A 15,729-nucleotide genomic window follows, 5' to 3' on the forward strand; every position below is an offset into this window, starting at 1 on the left:
TTTGACTTTGCTACTCTTTTTCCCTTAACATATCTAAAGAAGCTTTTACTGTCCTTCTTTATATTCCTGGCCAGCTTCCCTTCATAATTCATCTTTTCAGCCCGTATTGCCCGTTTTGTTTCCTTCTGTTGTCCTATGAAAGTTTCCCAATCCCCTGGCTTCCTGCTACTCTTTGCTGTGTTATACACATAACTGTTCTATTAATACAAGACATAATTTAATTCAATTCAAATTATTACATAGACTATATTATTCAAAAACGAGGTTGAATAAATTTTATCCAAACGTCTCTCCCAGATGCGATAAATGTTTGTTTCAAAACGCTAATATAACACATTCATTTGTAGGATGTACAAAGTTGAATACATTTTGGAGTGATATATTTGATATATTTACAAAGCTCTTCAAGTCAAGAATAGAACCCAAAATGGAATGGATTATATTTGGAATAATAGGAGAAGATACCAATTTAAATAAAGACCAAAATGTTTTTTTTAATTATGGGTTAATAATTGGAAAGAAATTGATACTTAAATTTTGGAAAAATACAACCATACCAACTGTTAAAATGTGGATTAGGAATATGATGGACATAGCACGCCTTGAAGAAATGAGACTCCGACTAATAGATAAATATGACCAATTCTTAAGGAGTTGGTCTCCTTTCATCGACTTTTTGGAATCATGTGATGCAGCGGTACCATAAGGATTGCTGATTTCAGTTCATGACGTGGATAGATCTACATCTCCGAATATAGATTTGAAAATTTCTCTTTTAAGGGGCCTTCTCTTCTATTTCTACTTTCCACCTTTCCTTTTTTCTTTTCTTTTTTTCTTTTTATTTTTTATATACACACTTCACGTTTTTCTACTCTCTACCATCTATTTTTCCACTCTTTCCCCTTTCTATTGTTTTCTTTTTCTTGTCTTGCTTACTTCCTTCTCATAACATAAAACTAGAGGTTGTACATGGAATGGATTACGGTATGACATAGTTGGCACCTAAAATTAGGTGCCACTGTATTGTTTTGTATTGTATTAACTTCTAATAAAATAAAAAAAATAAATAAAAAATTTAAAAAAATACATCTTTTCTTTTAGTTTTATTCCATCCCTAACTTCTCTTGTCAGCCACGGTTGCCTCCTACTCCCCCATCTTTCTTCCTTTTTGGAATGAAATGATCCTGCGTCTTCCGGATTATGCCCAGAAATTCCTGCCATTGCTGTTCCATTGTCATTCCTGCTAGGATCCATTTCCAGTCTACCTTGGCCAGCTCCCCTCTCATGTCTTCATAGTCCCCTTTGTTCAACTGCATCACTGCCACTTCCGATTTAACGTTCTCCTTCTCAAATTGCAGATTAAAACCTGCTGGATTTTCTTTGTGTGCGGGTTTGTACGTTAAGTGGCCTCTGTAAATTGCCTCTAATGTATAAGAATTGGATGAGAAAGTGGGATCACTTAGAACTAATGTGAACAGGTGCTCAATGGTTGGCGCGGACTTGATGGGCTGAAGGGCCTGTCTCCATGCTGTATCTCTAAACTAAACTAAAACAATCCATTCCCATTTTTCTCCGTACCAATAGCTGGATGAATTTCTGCCTCTTAGTATTTTACTGTATTAAGCAAATTTTAACCACTTTCCTCAGCACAAATCTGAATATATCTTTAGCCAACTTTCCACCAATTTCCTGAATTTCCAAAATCGAGCCTTGTCTGCTGAAAAAATCATTGGTGCTCTTCCCGATATTTCACCCCCAATTGCTAACATATTAGGAACATCTCCGCCCTCAATTCACCAGAGACAGGAGATTGGACAGAAAGTCATTCTACAGAGAATTTGATCTTCAGAAATAACAGTGGGAATAACAGAAGCATGTACATATATTTGTCATGAAATGCCAGCAATTTTTTGAACGCTGGTTACGCTGGTTATTTGTCTCGGGATCCTTCATCAACTGGAGTAAGAAACGAGATTACAGGCGTAATCCTCTGTCACCCATCCATTCATCGATTTAACATGTAGAGACAAATTATTTAGGTTGGAAGTTACTGCAGATGCTGGTTTAAACCGAAGATTGGCACAAAAAGCTGGAGTAACTCAGAAGGACAGGCAGCATCTCTGGAGAGAAGGAATGGGTGACATTTCAGGTCAAGACCCTTCATCAGACTGGGTGGTTTTGAAGAAGGGTCTCATCCCAAAACGTCATGCATTCCTTCTCTCCAGAGATGCTGCCTGTCCCGCTGAGTTACTCCAGCTTTTTGTGCCTATCTTCGAGTCAAATTATTACTTTCTTTAAAACGAGTGTTTGTGTTGAAGCCCCCGATTAGAGCCAGGGCTTGGGTAATGGGTCTGAACTCGGCAGAGTATACTGGCACGTAGGGGCGGCATTTACCATTATGGAACATAGAACATGGAATTAAGGAGCTACGACCCTGTGCCCAACATGTTGCCCAGACCAACGATGTTGTAGTTGAAAAAAGGACACCGTGTTTAATTTTGTTTGAACCTTGTATGTTTAAATGACAATAAATGGCATTCTATTCTATTCTAAGTGCTGGTGTATCTCAGCAGGTCAAACAGCATCACTGGAGAACATGAATAGGTGACGTATCGGGGCGGGACCCTTCTCCAGTCGGAAGAGGGGTTCCAACCCAAAACATCACCTATCCACATTCTCCAGGGATGCTGCCTGACCCGTTGATTTACTCCAGAACTTTGTGTCTTCATTTGTAAACCAGCATGTTCAGTTCCTTGTTTCTTCATCCTCTGATGTACTCGAGTTTGCCTTGATTTTATTTATGGACAGTATTATCTAATCTGACTGGATAGCATGTAAAACGCTTTCTACTGTACTTCGGTACATTTGACAATAATAAACCTAAATCTAAATTAGGTGATATTTTGGTTTGGGACCCATCTTCAGTCATCGTTAAGGAACAATTGATACAATTAGATAAGAGAGAGTGGTGGTAGTTTCATGAATATGATGATTGTCTAATACACAATTATCTTATCTTAAGGAAAACCGAAGTTAGATCAGATGGTTGGTTCTGATCGGCTGAATTCTGAGAAGCTAAGACGTTGAATAGATCCATGGGGTTAATAAGGTGAATCAGATGCCTATGGCTTATTCTAACTAAAGGTTGAAATGTCAAAGACCAGAGGGTACATACAGCTTTAAGATGAAAGGGGCACAGTTTAAAGGCAAGTTTGTTATAGAGACTGATAGGTGCCAGGAACAGGGGTTGGTGCTGAAGGCAGACACCATGGTGGCACCAATGTAAAGGCTTTGGGATAGGCACATGGATGCAGGAATGGAGAGATATGGATCACATGCAGGCAGATGGGATCACTTTACCTTGGCATCATGTTGACACAGACATGGTGGGCCGAAGGGCCTGTCCCTGTGCTATACTGTTCTATGTTCTATGTAATGTCAGAAAAGTACAGAAATAGGCTATTATGGTGCTATATAACTCCTTCAATAATTGTCAATGGTTTTATTTTAATGAAGTTTTTGTCTGAACCCAGACATAAGGTCTGAAATGTAGCTTAGTTAGCAACACAAAAGGCACTCTGTTCCTTTACATCACAATATAAACTTGTGTAACAGGAGCCTCTTTCTCTCATTGTATTCCCCGGCTGTGATTTTTGATTTAAATATACCTTATCTTTGGTTTAATGGGACATTTCATATGGAAAGGACCATAAAAATGACAGCCACATTATCCTTTGCTTTTACTATTTAAGGCCCAAATCAAAGCAAGAGACCAATAACAAAACTGCAACTTACCGTAATAAAGTTATTCATCAGCGGCCGCAAATCCGCCGTCAGACACAAGCACAAAGTCCTGCTGTGCCTGAACCCTGCTCGATTAACTAACGCATGACAGCATGTCCCACTGTATTTTCAAATAAATAATTATGGGGTCATTCGAAAGTGTAACTGCGTACCTGTCAGTCTTCGGTAATTCACTAACTTGTAATGGTGGGTAAGTGCTGGTTGAAATGTCAGCAGAGGTTTTATCTGAATTTGTGCAGAGCTCCAAAGGCAGCCTCTCTATTTTCCTTCCTTTCCAATGCATGGCAGGATGATAGGGTCATTTCTCCACAGATAAAGGCTGTGGACTGCCCGATTTGCTTAGGTAGTCCAGCATGGCCTCCAACAACTCTCACCAACCTCTACAGATGCGCCGTAGAGAGCATTTTATCGTGATGCACCCAGGCTTGGTTTGGGAACAGCTCCATCAAAGGCCGCACATAATTGCAGAGAATTGTGGACGCAGCCCAGACCATCACACAAACCAACCTGTGTAGGAAGGAACTGCAGATGCTGATTTACATCGAAGATAGACACAAAATATTAGAGTAACTCAGTGGGACAGGCAGCATCTCTGGATAGAAGGAATGGATCGAGACCCTTCTTCAGAAGCCAACACAAACCAAACTTCCCCTCCAGTGATTACATCTATACCTCACGCTGTCTCGGCAAGGCCAGCAGCATAATCAAGGACGAGTCGCACCCTGGCCACTCCCTCTTCTCCCCTCTCCCATCGGGCAAGAGGTACAGAAGTGTGAAAATGCACACCTCCAGATTCAGGGACAGTTTCTTCCTATCTGTTATCAGGCAACTGAATCATCCTATCACCAACTAGAGAGCGGTCCTCAGCTATCATCTACCTCATTGGAGACTCTGAAACAATCTTTAATCAGACTTTACTGGGCTTTAACCTGCACTAAATGCTATTCCATTTATCCTGTATCTGTACACTGTGGACGACTCGATTCATGCGTAGTTTTTCTGCTGACCTGATAGCACGCAACAAAAAGCTTTTCACTGTCCCTCAGTACACATGACAATACACTAAACTAAACTAAGCTAAGCCAAACTAAACTAGAATTAGAACGGGGGAGAGAATGCAGGAGTTACTTGAAATTAGAGAAGTCAACGTTCAATCCGTTGGGGTGTAAGCTGCCCAAGCGAAGTATGAGGTGCTGTTCCTCCAATTTGTGCTGGGCCTCACTCTGACAACGGAGGAGGCCCAGGACAGAATGGTCAGTGTGAGAATGTGAATGTGTCTATTTTCGGTGTAAACCAGTATCTGTAGTTCCTTCCCACATGTGTTGTGTTGTGGAGAGCCTGGTTTTGTGATATTCATTCTACACATGAGATCCATCTTGCGTGAGCCCTCTTGGACAATGGAGTGTGTTCTGTTGACCTCTCCCTGCCATTGGTGAAAGCTAATGCCCCTGTCCCACTTAGGAAACCTGAACGGAAACCTCTGGAGACTTTGTGCCCCACCCAAGGTTTCTGTGCGGTTCCCGGAGGTTCCCGGAGGTTTTTGTCAGTCTCCCTACCTGCTTCCACTACCTGCAACCTCCGGCAACCACCTGCAACCTCTGGGAACCGCACGGAAACCTTGGGTGGGGCCAAAGTCTCCAGAGGTTTCCGTTCAGGTTTCCTAAGTGGGACAGGGGCTTAAGTCCAAGCTCTTTCTTTCCCATCCCACACACTCTTTATCTGCTACGTTCCCCGCTTTGACATGCATCAACACTCGGAGATACTGAGGTTTCCATGGGTTTAAGGTGAGAGGGGAAAGACTGCATAGAAACCTGAGGAAACACTTCTTCACACAGAAGGTGGTGGATGAATGGAACGCGTTGCCAGAAGACCCAGTTAAGGCAGGTGTTAGAGAACATAGAGGAGTACAGCACAGAAACAGGCCCATTGGCCCACTAAGTGTGATGATGAAGGGTCTCGACCCTAATTTCTTTTCTCCGGGGATGCTGCCTGACCCGCTGAATTACTCCAGCATTTTGTGCCTATCCTTTGGCCCACCTTAATGCCAAACATAATGAAAGACTAGCTCTTATCTGCCTGCACATAATCCATATCCCTCCATTCCCTGCGTATCCATGTACCTATCTAATACAATACAATACAATACAATACAATTTATTTGTCATTTGAACCCCAATGAGGTTCAAATGAAATGTTGTTTCTGCAGTCATACACACAAAAAGGAACCAAGACACAACACAATTTACACAAACATCCATCACAGCGCATCTCCTCCTCGCTGTGATGGAAGGCAAAGACTTATCTCTCCCCTGCACTTCCCATTCCCCTCCCGATGTCAGAGTCAATTGTCAATGTCAATTGTCCCGTGGCCATTTACGCCGCGCCAGGTGATGCAAGGCCACGCTCCGGGTCTTGTTGTTGGAGCCCCCGGCGTGCGCTAGCAAAGTCCCGCAGCCATTCCAAGCCGCGCGGGGCGGTGATGTAAGGCCCCGCTTCAGGTACTCTTCAACCCCGCAACTCGGGCGGGTGAAGTCGCCGTTGCGGAAGCCCCGAAAAACGGTCTCCCAGCAGGGACCCGCGGGCTCCCAGTGTTCCTGTCTACCAGACCTGCGGTAAGCCTCCGAATCCCCGGGGTTGGGTCGCAGCAGCGCGCCACCACCGCTCCTCCCGCTCCGAACTCGGCCAGCTCCATGATGGTGAGTAGGTCCGCAGCTCCGTGACTGGAGCCCCAGGTCGTTCCTGCCGGAGGCCGCTCCACGGTGCTAGGCCCCAACGACAACGGAGACCCGACAGAGAAAAAGGTCGGGTTCTCCGTGCAGGGGATAGATTTTTAAAAGTTTCCCCACCCCCCGCCCCCCACACACATACCCACACACATACACAAAAAAAATACTAAAAACTAAATTCAAATCGAGACAAAAAATAATAAAATGACAGACGGACTGCAGAGGCCGCTGCGACGTGAGTCGCGCCGCCCACCGGATCAGTCGCGCCGCCCACCGGATCAGTCGCGCCGCCCACCTAATCGCCTGTTAAATGCCACTATCGCATCTGCCTATAACAACATTTCAAATAAACTTGTACAGGTACATGGATAGGAGAGATTTAGAGGGATAGCGGCCAAATGTGGGCAGGTGGGACTAGTGTGAATGGGGCATCTTGATCGACATGGACAAGTGAAGAATACAGCACTTGGCAGCGTTGGAAGCACAAATAATCCATGAGTTTTGTTGAAATAATAATTGATTGAGATCCAGGGTGTGTTGCAGATTGGATATTAACATGGCCAACCAAGACAAAGCAAAGAATTATCTCAGGCAACAGAATGTTGACTTCCAGTTGCAGAATATGTCAAAAGAAGGAAGAATGAATTTGTATAATATTCAGTCTGACCATGCATTTATAACAGTGGTTCCCAACCTTCCTTTGGCCATGCCCCACCTAATCACCTCTAAAATCCTGATGCCCCCCCCCCCCCCCCCCCCCCCCCCCATGTGGTGATATATAATTCTTATCATTTAAAAAGTGAACTCCGTTTCAGCTGAAGAAACATAAACTACATATGTTTACCTGATGGAAAATCCAAAAAAATAAAAAACGAAAATTTGGACACAGACCTCCTCAGTCGCGCTCAATTGCCCCCCTTACAAATCAAATTGCCCCCCTGTGGGGCGTACGCCCCACGTTGGGAATCACTGATTTATACTAAGCTTGGGTCTGCATTGGGGATAAATGAGCACTGAAACAGTGTCGAGGAGTGTGCATTGAGTGAAAAAAGTTTAACGTTATAAAGAAAGACTACTAGTAGTTAGGAGATGATCTCATCGAGGTATGTGAGTCGTGTACAAGAATTGCAAAGGTATGCAGAGATAACAGTGCAGGTATGCAGAGTTTATAAACAAAACAATGCTATGGAATCAAAACACACTATACAGTAAAAATCTAAAAACACAATGCTTTGTAAAGTATAAGCTCATTTTCAAGGGGCTGAACTGTTATTAAGCAGCTTCTTGAACTTAAAGCGAAGCATGTGCAGAAATAAGCTGAGAGAGTTGAATGTGTTAACGTTTGAGTACTTCTGTGTGTTTCATAAAGCTTTTATTACCTAGATTGTGTTTAATATTAACATTATTCTGGAAAGCAAATTCGAACAATGGTTATAGTTGCAGCTTGATATTATTTTACTACATGAATGAAAGAAATTGGCAGGAAGGAATTTTTTTTTAGTGAATCCAGTAAACAGTAAATGGCCATAATTTTAAAGGCATAGTCATGTTTTGTACCAATGGGAGAATGTTACATTGGTGCCAGAACATGCATTACTGCTAACCATATTTCATGCCTCTGGCTTCAGCACCACTTTAGTGTTAGAGTGGGATACCTTTCAATTCTCTTAAATGAATTGCTGAATCGAAAACAGTGCAAGATAAAATGCAAAAGGGAAATAGTAAAAACATTTACATGGTTTAAAGTTTTGAATAAAGTTTTACAGTAGCAAACCGAAGTGTTGAACTTTGCAGAATCGGTTGCTGCTCAGAGTTGTAACATTAATAAAATGTACATACTTGCTTCATAATAGGTTTGACAGCAATCTTCATTCAAGCAATAAAAATGTTTGAGATTTCAGAATGTCTAAGTATCTATTTAGCCCTGTCATTATTAATGGTTCGGGTAATGTGCGCCTAAACTACAAGTGAACTATCTGTCCCTTCCTTAAGTGTAGTAAATATTGCGAGTTTATTTTTATAAAAGAAATAAAGTGATCTAATGGAGGACTTTCCATGCCTCTCTGCAACTGTTCTATTGTCATGTGCATGTGGGATTCATTAGCAACTAGCCCTAGGCGCCATTGGTCCTGTGCCTAAGCTAGCAGTGAATCAGTTTATGGAGATCATATGGCAGTGAAACAAAGCTTGAAAGAAAGAACTCCAAGAACCATATTTGATGAATTTCCTAAGATTTGAGTCTGGGTTTACTCTTTCCTGTAGTGGAACAGACACCCCAGTCCACACGCGCCCAACTTGGATGAACGACAGTGAGACCCAATTAAACTACAATATAGGCACTGTTTTTGCACTTCTCATGTTGCATTTCCTATCAGGAAAACGACCCCTGTAAATGATCCAAATGTGGGCAGGAAAACCACACAGAGTGAAGGTTGCCTTTGTCATTAGCAATTAACGTAACCGCCGCGACTGGAGAGAGGCACTGGAGCAGCCCTGGTGGATTGGGGTGAAGTTAGCACGGGTTGAGTTATAAGCAGGGAGAGAAAAAACACAAAGTGAGCTGCACAAATAAATCATGTGCGTGGGTCTGTCGAGGGGATTGTGTTCTGTGTTGAAGAGTATTCTCATCAAAGCATTTAAATGTTACGTTTGAAAACACATAACTCCAGATTCAGGGACAGTTTCTTCCCAGCTGTTATCAGGAAACTGAACAGTTCTCTCGTCAACTAGAGTGCGGTCCTGACCTCCCATCCACCTCATGGGAGACCTCTGAACTATTTTTAATCGAACTTTATCAGACTTCAATGTTATATGTTGAACTAAATGTTGCACCTTTTATCCTTTATCTGTGCCCTGTGGACAGCTTGATTGCATTCCTGTATAGTCTTTCCTTTGAGTGGATAGCATGCAAACAAAAGCTTTGCACTGTACCTCGATACACATGACAATAATGAACTAGAGTATACAAACAAATCTAACTAATTCGCATTTTAATCCATTTTGCAATCTACTCTGAGAAAGCTTTTTAAAAAAGATGCAAGGTGCTGCAGTAACACAGCAGATCAGGCACCTCCAGCACTTTGTCTCTTTATTTGTAAACCAGCATCTGCAGTTCCCTGTTTCTACTGTCTGAGAAATTGTTTGATAGATTTGTCCTGATTGGTATAAATGCCAGTTTTCAGTAACACGACCAGAATGTCATCAAGTTGTTTAAAACACTTTAATTCTGTTTTATCGTTTACATATTTTGGAGCGGGTGGAAATAGGTCCCATCTGTAGGTTATACAAGATTAAAGGAAGCACGAGGGGCTATTTAGATAGGCTGCTTCCAAATGCTTTAGAGTTCACGATGTTGGCTACAGTGAGCCGGGCTTCGGGCAAGGCTTTATTTTCTTTCACTTTGTCCAAAGAAAGCTGAGCACTTACCTCGGGAAATCAAAGTCGATGGTGGAGTACCTGGTCTGGAGAAGTGCCCACAAGCCCCAGGACAAGTGTGAAGCCTAAACACAACAGAAAGAAAAATCATCAATATTGCACTTCAAGTTTATTTTTTAAAAATCACAAATTTGTGTCAGTATTTGTAAGTCAGCAAAACCATATTCAAAGCTACCATCGGGCAAATTTTAGTTTTGGAATCACACTAGTTCTGCCTTATCCCACTTTCTCATCTAATTGTCCCTAGTGTGTGGGATAGTGCTAGTGTCCCAACTTTTCCCAACTTGACGCCATTTAGACAGTAATCTGCCTTCCTGTTTTTTGCTACCAAAGTGGATAACTTCACATGTATCCGCATTAAACTTCATCTGCCATGCATCTGCCCACTCCCCCAACCTGTCCAAGTCACCCTGCATTCTCATAGCATTCTCCTCACAGTTCACACTGCCACCCAGCTTTGTGTCATCTGCAAATTTGCTAATGTTACTTTGAAATCCTTCATCCAAATCATTGATGTATATTGTAAATAGCTGCGGTCCCAGCACCGAGCCTTGCGGCACCCCACTAGTCACTGCCTGCCATTCTGAAAGGGACCCATTAGGGTGTAAAGGGCCAGCACCCCGCCCAAAAAAAAAAAGAGTGTTCTTGTGTCAAGGCGGCAAATTAACAAAAGAAAAATGTTACAGTGCCATGGCCTCTGTAATGGTGAAGCTAGATTACATTTCACTTTGCATCTGAATTCAATCACACCCTACCACTTACTGAATAAAGTCGCAACTAAAGTATTATTAGATGGTGAAGAAATTACAACTCTCCTGTGTGCTTTTAAGTCGGCATTCTTGGTTAAAAAGAATGTCCTGGGAAAAGGATTATATTGGGAATGAGGTTGGAGGAGGTCAACCAGAAATTCTTGAGTTCCTTGTGTTACTGTTTGGTTAGATTGCAGGGAGAAAGCAAATCTCAACGTCACATAGACTCATCGAGTCATACAGCGTGGAAACAGGCCCTTCAGCCCAACTTACCCAAGCCAACCCACATGACCCACACTAGTCCCATCTGCCTATGTTTGGCCCATATCCCTCTAAACCTATCCCATCCATCTGCCTATTCATATGTGTTTTAATGTTGTGATAGTACCTGTCTCAACTACCTCCTCTGGCATCCATATATCATCACTCTCTGTGTACAGAAATTGCCCTTCAGGTTCCTATATAATCTTTACCCTCTCACCTTAAACCCATGTTCTCTGGTTCTTGGTTCCCGTACTCTATGTAAAAGACTGCTTTTACTTCATCTGTTCCTCCTCATGATCGTATACACCTCTATGAGATCACATCCATTCTCCTGCGCACCAAGGAATAAAGTTCTTGCTTGCCCAACCTCTCCCTGTAACTCAGGTCCTTGAATCCTGGCAACAACCTCATAAATCCTTGATGCACCCTTTGCAGCTAAAAAAACATATTTCCTATAACAGGGGACAAAAACAGAACACAATACTCCAAATGCGGTCTCACCAATGTCTTGCACAACTGTAACAATTCCAACTTCTACACAAAATATCCTGACTGATATCCCTCTCCTCTCCACAGGTGGTGTAACAGGTAAAAAAACACAATGGTTGTTTTGTCCAAAATGCTTGGCAGAGTTCACTGTTTTTCTTGTTTCTTTTGGGTATGAGGGCAAAGCCTGACTCCCTCCGTCCAACTACAACTGGGCACGAATGCGACTTAACTCCTGATGATTGTCTCGCTTCCCTGTTTAAATCATAGAACATTGTGTGCAGTTTGGGTCTCCAAATTGGAGGAAGGACATTCTTGCTATTGAGGGAGTGCCGCGTAGGTTCACGAGGTTAATTCCTGGGATGACAGGACTGTTGATAGAATGGAGTGACTGGGCTTGTACACTCTGGAATTTAGAAGGATGAGAGGGCATCTTATTGAAACATATAAGATTATTAAGGGTTTGGACATGCTAGAGGCAGGAAACATGTTCCCGATGTTGGGGGAGTCCAGAACCAGGGGCCACATTTTAAGAATAAAAGTTAAGCCATTTTGAAGATGAGGAAAAACTTTTTCACACAGAGGATTGTGAATCTGTGGAATTCTCTGCCTCAGAAGACAGTGGAGGCCAATTCTCTGGATGCTTTCAAGAGAGAGTTAGATAGAGCTCTTAAAGATAGCCTGGAATGGTGTACTGATTGTGGATGATCAGCCATGATCACAGTGAATGGTGGTGCTGGCTCGAAGGGCCGAATGGCCTACTCCTGCACCTATTATCTATTGCATACAGCACGGGAACAGGCCCTTCGGCCCACAAAGTTCATGCTGAACATGATACCATGTTAAACTAATCTCTTCTACCTGCATGTGATCCATATTCCTCCATTCGCTGCATATCCATGTGCGTATCAAAAATCCTCTTAAATGCTACTATCATATCTGCTTCCACTACCATCTCCGGTAGTGCGATCCAGGTCCCCACCACACTCGTGTAAGCTCAAACATGTCCCACACATCTCCTTTACATTGGCCCCTCTCACCTTAAAGCTATGCCCTCTAGTCTTTGACATTCCCACCCCTGGAAAGAAGGTTCTGACTGTCTACCTCTCTAAGTTGCTCATCCTTTTGTTTACTTCCGTCTTCTCTCCCCTCAGCCTTTGACTCTCCATCGAAAACAATCCAAGATTGATCAAAGCGGGAGGCAAAGCGATCAATAGAAATGAGGAACATTCTTGTGGTGACCCCTCTGTGCTGATCATATCTCCACAGGTTGCTTGCTCTGTCAAAGAGACAAACCCAGGCAATTGGATAAGTCTTGGGCAGTGCTAATTGCATTTTGTGCTTCTTTCTGGAAGGTGTTTATGAAAATAATTTTCAAAAGCTAATCTTTAGATCAGTCCATGAAAAATCCAATAATCGCTGCTCATGTCTACCTCTCCCAATCCGTAAATTAAATTTGCTCATAATCTGGCCATCTCCATTTCTGCTCAGTTTTCATGTTATTGTGGATTTTCAAGAACCAGTCTCACTCTTCTCCCCTCTCCCATCAGGCTAAAGGTACAGAAGTGTGAAAACGCACACCTCCAGATTCAGGGACAGTTTCTTCCCAGCTGTTATCAGGCAACTGAACCATCCTCTCACCAACTAGAGTGTGATCCTGATGTCCCATCTACCTCATTGGAGACATTTGGAGATTAAATACATCTTTAATCAGACTCTATCAGACTTCAATGTTATACCTTTGCACTAAATTTACTCCTTATCCTTTATCTGTGCTCTGTGGCCGGATTGATTGGATTCACGTTTAATCTTTTCTTTGACACAAACAATAGCTTTGCATGTACCTCGGTAAACTAAACTAAATTGAAACTTTCTTTTTTCCTTTTTCCAGTATATCATTGTGAGAAATCAGTTCATCAAAACATTACAAATTTCATTTCATAATACATTTTAAGAAAGCTAATCTTTTCATAGGAGCATTGCTTCAAAAATTGCAATCATTTTTTTTAATGCATTGCCTTCAGAAAATGCTAGAAATGCGTTTCAGTCTATGCTTCAAAGGAAAGATCAGAACAGTTATTTAAGGGTGGGATCCTTCACCAAAAATCCTACTCAATGCAATTACCTTTTTTTCAAAAACTGATCAGCAGGCGAATCAACAACAGCAACTTCTGTTTTCGATTTCAATTCCCAACAGTTATGGTTTGCTTTTCACGTCTATATTTTCTTTGTGCAGAGTTAGCCAAGTCCGATAGAGCTTTTGTACCTCAGTCAAGCTGTGTTGGCTCTGTGTCTAAGGCCAAGTGAAGCGCTGTTTTGCATGGGCTTGCCTGGTATTCAAGTACAAAAGGAAACAGGGCATCTCATGAAGGCACAATCGAGAGCACTGCTATAGGGTGAGATCTGGAGAGATTCGCCACGCACTACTGTTGTATTCGACAGCAGTACCCTGATATGAATCTACTTCCAATAAGATAGACAAAATTGCTGGAAAAACTCAGCGGGTGCAGCAGCATCTATGGAGCGAGGGAAATAGGCAACGTTTCGGCCCGAAACGTTGCCTATTTCTCTTGCTCCATAGATGCTGCTGCACCCGCTGAGTTTCTCCAGCATTTTTGTCTACCTTCGATTTTCCAGCATCTGCAGTTCCTTCGTAAATACTTCCAACAAGAGTTTGGAAGCCAACTAGGTAACATTCAGGGGAAAGATTTAACAAGAACCTGAGGGGTACATTTTTTACATAATGGGTGGCTGGTGTAAGGAACAAGCTGCCGGAGGATGTAGTTGGGGCAGGTACTATCACAATGTTTAAGAAGCATAGAGATAGTTACATGGATAGGATAGCTGTAGAGGGATATGGGCCAAACATGGGCAAGTGGAACTAGGGCAGGTTGGTCGGTGTGGGCAAGTTTTGCTGAGGAGCCAGTTTCCATGCTGTATGTCTCTATAAATACAAACAGAGTACAGTACAATCAAACCAAATACAAGTACGAAGGGTTGAACGAAGAGAAATATACCAGAGTGCAGAATGTGGTTCTCAGCATTGTAGTGTAGCAGTTCCAGAGGAAAAAGTCCAATGTCCACAATGAGGTAGGTTGGAAGATCAGCACTATACTCTAGCTTATGGGAGGATGTTCAGAAGCCTGATAACAGAGGGAATGAAGGTGTTCCTAAATCTGGTGGTGCAGGATTTCAAGCTCCTGTATCTTCTGCCTGACAGGAGTGGGGAGGAGGAATGACCGGGTTTGGAGAGCTCCTTGATTATGTTGGCTGCTTGATTAGATTGATTGAAATATACAGCAGAGAAACAAGCCATTCGGCCCATCAAGTCCACGCAAAAATATATATTTTTCCAATTAATCCACACGTCTCTGGGATGTGGGAAGAAAGCAGAGCACCCGGAGGAAACCTCACACAGTCACGGAAAGAATGTGCAAACTCCACAAAGACAGCACCTGAGGTCAGGATGGAACCTGGATGCTGTGAGGCAGCAGCTCTATCAGCTGTGCCACTGTGACTTTGACATTTCAATGATGTATAACATTGCTAGTTTTGCCCCAAAACAGTCTAGAGACAAGTTAAAACAGTACGCATTTTACAAGGTACAAACATGCAGATACAAATTGTGGAAAGTTTTCACTGCGAAATCTAAATAAAGAATTGAACACTGCACATTTTGGCACAACACTGACTTGCCACTGGAGTAAGTGAGGGTTAATCTGTACAAAGTATTTAAATCCTCCCACATACAGTATGTTCCATATTTATTCTAAACACAGCGGCAATTAAGAGCTGCTTTTATCTTTCTCATGTTTCAAATGCAAATTCTGGGATCCTGATTATTTCTAAATTTGCTGTTATTGCCATTTAGTCTATTTTCTGGCTGTAGGTACATGAACAGAGTCCATGAGATGATTAGACAAGCTGCACACACAGGGGAGGATAGATAACATTTAGTGTAGGAAGGAACTGCAGATGCCGGTTTACACCAAAGATAGACACAAAATGCTGGAGTAACTGAGCGGGACAGGTAGCATCACTAGATAGAATTCCTTCTATCCCCCGACTCTCGGTCTGAAGAAGGGTTTCGACCAGAAACGTCACCCATTCCTTCTCTCCAGTCTCTCCAACCTGTCCCGCTGAGTTACTCCAGCATTTTGTGTCTATCTTCTGGATTACATTCAGATTGTGATCAGAGGGGAAAGCTGAGGCCCAGCATAAGGAAGCAGCACATTCACCATTTTAGACACTTGAATGGCAGAGAG

At 42.5% G+C, this 15,729-nt stretch overlaps 1 protein-coding gene across 1 annotated transcript in view; it reads right to left on the reverse strand.

The window, feature by feature from the left end:
• LOC116984349 (ethanolamine kinase 1-like) overlaps window positions 1–15,729 on the reverse strand; it is a 331,741-nt gene that overhangs the window by 42,888 nt on the left and 273,124 nt on the right. Inside the window, exon 7 of the mRNA XM_033038497.1 lies at window positions 9,957–10,030. Within this exon, the coding sequence (XP_032894388.1) occupies window positions 9,957–10,030 (74 nt within the window). The remainder of the gene's footprint in view (window positions 1–9,956; window positions 10,031–15,729) is intronic.

Source organism: Amblyraja radiata, chromosome 20, assembly GCF_010909765.2.
Source record: "Amblyraja radiata isolate CabotCenter1 chromosome 20, sAmbRad1.1.pri, whole genome shotgun sequence".
Taxonomy (NCBI): domain Eukaryota; kingdom Metazoa; phylum Chordata; class Chondrichthyes; order Rajiformes; family Rajidae; genus Amblyraja; species Amblyraja radiata.